The 5384-nt window shown below is 35.1% G+C and overlaps 1 protein-coding gene across 1 annotated transcript; it reads right to left on the minus strand.

Moving 5' to 3' along the window:
• Positions 1 to 570: 570 nt before the first annotated feature.
• FABP4 (fatty acid binding protein 4) lies at positions 571 to 5114 on the minus strand. Its single transcript, XM_010378475.2, has 4 exons — positions 4953 to 5114; positions 2316 to 2488; positions 1301 to 1402; positions 571 to 802 (listed from the first exon to the last, which is right to left on the minus strand). The coding sequence occupies exons 1-4, from the start codon at positions 5023 to 5025 to the stop codon at positions 752 to 754; spliced, it is 399 nt and encodes a 132-aa protein (XP_010376777.1). The 5' UTR covers positions 5026 to 5114; the 3' UTR covers positions 571 to 751.
• Positions 5115 to 5384: the final 270 nt, after the last annotated feature.

Here is a 5384-nt window from a genome sequence, read left to right on the forward strand (position 1 = left end):
GAGAGAGAGAGAGAAAGAGAGATCACATATACATAACTTTCATTATAGTATATTGTTATAACTGTTCTGTTTTATTATTAGTTATGGTGCCTAATTTAAAAATTAAACTTTATTGTAGGTATATATGTATAGAAAAAAACATAATATATATAGGATTTGGTACTATCTGTGGTTTCAGTCACCCCCTGGAGGTCTTGGAATGTACCCCTGTGGATAAGGGGGAACTACTGTATATACTCCTCTCATGCAATGCACTAAGACAGAGCAGGTATAAAACGTGAGCACTTGGGCCAGCTGGCTGTGGACAATTTCACTACGTGTGAAACTACCTTAGGTTTCTGAGATATACCTATTTAACTGTAGCTATGACAAAGAAGGATTTAATATTTAGTAATGGTACATACTTGTTATCTCCTACCTAGGGAAATTCATAGATATCCCTCTTTACCTTGAATTATTATGAAATATTTTATTATTTATATCAGAACAAAACAATAATGCAAATTTCCCATTTCCTTCACTCAATTATGACTAAGAATATATCATAAGCACAATGAATACATCATTATATCACCTTCTAAATCTAAAAAAAGTTTATTTAACTAACATAACCATATTGAATAAAATCACCTTGGGAGCAAATTAGTTGCTTGCTAAATCATGGAAAACAACAACATCTTTTTGAACAATATATCCAACAGAATGTTGTAGAGTTCAATGCAAACTTCAGTCCAGGTCAACGCCTCTTGGCTTATGCTCTCTCATAAACTCTGGTGGAAGTGACGCCTTTCATGATGCATTCCTAGACACAGAAAACAATTCTTGGTCAATCACCACGACTAAACTATGGATTTATTTATTGGATCTCTCAATGTTGGGAATAAAACAATATTCATTCAAAAGATATTTATTTCTGGACTTCTATGTATGTACCCATATGTTGTAATAAGATAGGGAGATACAAAGACCAGGAAAATGCAAGTTTTCCCCTCCAGGTGCCTTAAAATCTGTATGGTGAGTGAGAAACATAAGCAGAGATAGATAATACAGTGTGGTGGGGGCACCACTGGAGACAGCCTTGGGATGCCTGGAAGCAGGCAGAGAATGCTTCCTAGAAGACAGCATGCCCTTGTTGAGCTCAAAAGCATGAACGGCAAATGACAGAGTGGAAGCATAATTCCAATAAAATCATCTTTCTGTTTTAGATAATCAAAAGGAAAATCTGTTTCCTTAAGTGGAATAGTGATCATGAGATTACCTAGCAGTAAGATCCAGAATTAAGTAGCCAGAAGATACTCACGATCACCAGTTTGTCATCCTCTCGTTTTCTCTTTATGGTGGTTGATTTTCCATCCCATTTCTGCACATGTACCAGGACACCTCCATCTAAGGTTATGGTGCTCTGTAGGCATAAGAAAACGTGATTACAATTTGCATATGGAGGCAGAAAATAAAATTGAAAGTGCGGTGTCTTTGTTCAAAGGAATATTTTGAGGTAATTAGTAATTCTAAATGACAAGAATATATTGCAACAAGAAAAAAAAAATGAGTCTCAAAACCAACAACGTAACCACTTATAGATACGTTATATCCAGAGTGTTATATAAATTACATAATTGGAAAAATACTGTGAAGGAATATAAAAAAGAAATTTACATTGAGATGGTAGTAGTATGGGTGGTTTCTCTATTTCTTTCTTCCATTTTTCTAAACATTCTCTTACATTATTGTAATATTTTAATTCACTTGAAATACTCTATGTATTGTATGACTCAAATAAATTATGTTAATCATTTTTTGTTAATATGGAGACAGGTCAGGTGTGGTGGCTCACAACTGTAATTCCAGCACTTAGGGAGGCCAAGGCAGGAGGATTGCTTGAGGCCAGGAGTTTGAGACGAGCCAGGACAACATAGTAAAACTCTGTCTCTACAAAAAAATTAAAAAATTAGCTGGGCGTGATGGCACACAGCTGTGTTACCAGCTACTCAGGAGGCTGAAGTGGGAGAAACACCTGAGCCCAGGAATTCAAGGCTGTAGTGAGATATGATTGAGCCATGTCACTGCAGCCTGATTGACAGAGTGAGACCCTGTCTCTAAAAATAATAATAATTTTTTAACATGAGGGCAACTTAAGAAAATGGGGAAAAATTCACCAACGCTATATGTAAGGAAACACGGTTTAGATGTAGCAGTTCAGGGATCTTTGGCTTATTATAGAATGGTTTTCCTCCTTTTATCATAAAATGATTTCTTATAAGCAGTGGCGATTTAGAAACCAGGCATGTACTCTGTGCCAGTTCCTTATTTCTCACCTTGACTTTCCTGTCATCTGCGGTGACTTCGTCAAATTCCTGGCCCAGTTTGAAGGAAATCTCAGTATTTTTAAAGGTACTTTCGGATTTAATGGTGATCACATCCCCATTCACACTGATGATCATGTTAGGTTTGGCCATGCCTGCCACTTTCCTGGTGGCAAAGCCCACTCCTACAGTTAGGAATAGAAAAGATGTCAGGTTGACACGTACTTAGCCAAGCCAGACAATGTGTGTCTGCCCACAGGTGTGTGTGTAAGAGGAAAAAGACACAGTGAGTTTCTTAAAGGCCTAATTTAAACAGTGCCTGCAGATAAAATCACGTTAACACTTAAACACACACACACACACAGACACACAAACACAACCTCTGAGAAACAATAAGTGTAGGCCTATTCTTTAAATTTCCCTTTCTTTGGTCTGGATACACCTTCTCGGGAGACCCGTTGTTTATTTTCAACAAAAATATGTATAAAGGTTAAATCTTTGGGAAGATATATATTTAAAATGTTAGCCACTATTGTTTTTCTCTCTTAATAAAATACTTGACCAGTTCCATCTTAGATACTCAATATTACATTTAAGAAGGCACAAAGACAGAATTTTCAACAGAATTTTGGGGATTAATGTAGAGTTATTTAGTTAAATGTTTGTCAGTTTTGAGTGTACAAAAGTCACATTTCATAGCATTTGTTGCCAAGTCTACTTTTCTGTGCTTCTTTCTCAAATTACTCCACCATGAGATGAAGATTTTGATGAATTTATACAAAAGGCAAAATGTTTCCTACATTTATAACATTTTAGAATGGTGCTATCATTCCTAATAATTTATAGGGGATATTTAAAAAGGGACTAGTCATCAAATTGTGAAAACTTTAACATGTAAGAAATCAATGTTTCTTAGTTTAGAATAGGTTAGAAGCCAATACTTAGATTTCCAATCGCCTAAGTTGTGAACTTTTCTTTCTTAAAAAGGAGAATATATTTTCTTGTGCAAGGTATGGAATGAATAATTTACAGCCAAACATAGCAGTAACTTGCTGTCACTGTGTATGTCATGTAGAATTTATTAGTCATAGATGTGTTGAATTTTTTAAACATGTGCATGTAAATCTAAACTCTTTCTTTGACTAAAGGCAACCAAAGGTTAGAAATTGGGAAGAACTGGGAGAGACACATGGTGCAAAATAAGTAATTCTGAGGCTCTGATTTCACTGTCTGTCTGAAAAATGGCCACAGGTGTGTCTTCAAGTCCTGGCTCTGTTACAAAATATAACATTAAATGTATGGAGTGAGTCCGCTTCATGAATGGAGGCAAAACTGAATGTGATTCTAGAATGGCTGACCTTGGGAAAAACCATAGTCTCCATTTGCTTGATTTTGCTTTTATGTGACTGATGAAGACAATATCTGTTCACTCATCCTCAATTTCATGCAGAAGGTGTTTCATTGACTTTCATTATCATCAGTCCTTTATACTTTAAAAACACAGTGTTATTAGAAAATATAAATATTAAAAGTATAAAATTTTTCTAAAAATAGTTAAATGGCCCCAAATCCTGGCATTTCTCCATCAGTGCATATTAACTAGTTTATTGACTCACTCTAGTTTATCCCAGAAAGTCTCCCTCATGCTAAAGTCACCAATTTTCCTATCATCTAAAAACAAGAAACATAGTTACAGACAAGCAAAAAAGTATATGCTGTATAATTTACAGGAGGGTTAAGTGTTTTGAGATTTAATAATTACATTCTAAACCCTAAGATTGCATAAAATTCCTCCCCAGTTTGCTAACCCCAGTTCTGACTTTCATGGACTGTCATGCATGGGGTTGAGGGAGAAAGTCTTTCAAAGTAGAAGCTGCCTGAGAGAGAAGTTGTCTCTTCTACTTTACCTCCATAGTTACCTGAGAGACATTCATCCAATGACATGCTGACAATGTTAATAGCATCTAAAAAACTAAAAACCTCTACTATCAAGGAATGGATATGTTATGTACATAACATTCTCCTTTTAAATTGGTTGATAATTCTATGGCATCCTATGTCATTTCTAGTCAAAGGAAGTATTTAAGCCGTTTAAGAAACATATTTCTGAAATTAAACTTTTTGTCTATCATAAAGCAACCACATATTTTAATAGATTAACATTGAGACAAGAAAATAATTGGCTAACATATAGTTATTAAAAAAGAACATTGCATTAAGGGAACTAGAATGGTTTCAGTTTCAAATGAAACTGAAATTTCATTGCATACTAACTTTTTTCCAAGTTATTGCTTATTTTATATGCAAAAGGGGATGAAAGAGAAACAGGCAAAGAGCTAAGTAAACCAAGGATACCCAAGCTTTGCAATTAAAATCAAATCTTATCATTTTTAAAGGCCAAAAACATTCAATTTAGACACTTTTTAATATTGGTACACCTTCAAGAAGCATTAGTTGTAGCTTTGGTTCAGAATTTCTCTATAAACAAACGATTATCACTGGCTATGTGATAATCTACTGCCTTTCTATAGAAAGCAGCATCTTCATTTCTGGCCAGGGCTTCCAGACATTGCTATAAACACAGCTATAAACTCTTGTTCCCAAAAGAAAATATTATAAATCCAGTCATTCCACAATGCATTTCCTTACCTACTTCTTTCATATAATCATCAAAGTTTTCACTGGAGACAAGTTTCCAGGTACCTACAAAAGCATCACACATTTTGTAAGTTCTAGGACTATTCTTCAAGGTGAGAAGGAAGCCGCCGTTTTCAGGAGAGTGCTGTGACCCTCTTGAGTCCAGATAACTTCCTTTTAAAGGTGCTCAGAACATGTGATCTTAGGAATGACCAATAGGGAATGATATCCAATCATTTTCTTCATTACCGGCCTCTGCATTTTTTTCTCTGAGTCATGTTTTTAATAGACATCTCTCAACTTTGGTTCTCCCTGGCAAATAGTCATTGGACTTAGAGTACAAATTATTTTTAAACCACTAACAGGATATTTTAAACATTCCTGTTTTGACAGCTTAATGCTCAGTGCACTGAATTTCCCCCTATTATTCCTATACATATTTAT

Source organism: Rhinopithecus roxellana, chromosome 9 (assembly GCF_007565055.1).
Source record: "Rhinopithecus roxellana isolate Shanxi Qingling chromosome 9, ASM756505v1, whole genome shotgun sequence".
In the NCBI taxonomy this organism is placed as follows: Eukaryota; Metazoa; Chordata; class Mammalia; order Primates; family Cercopithecidae; genus Rhinopithecus; species Rhinopithecus roxellana.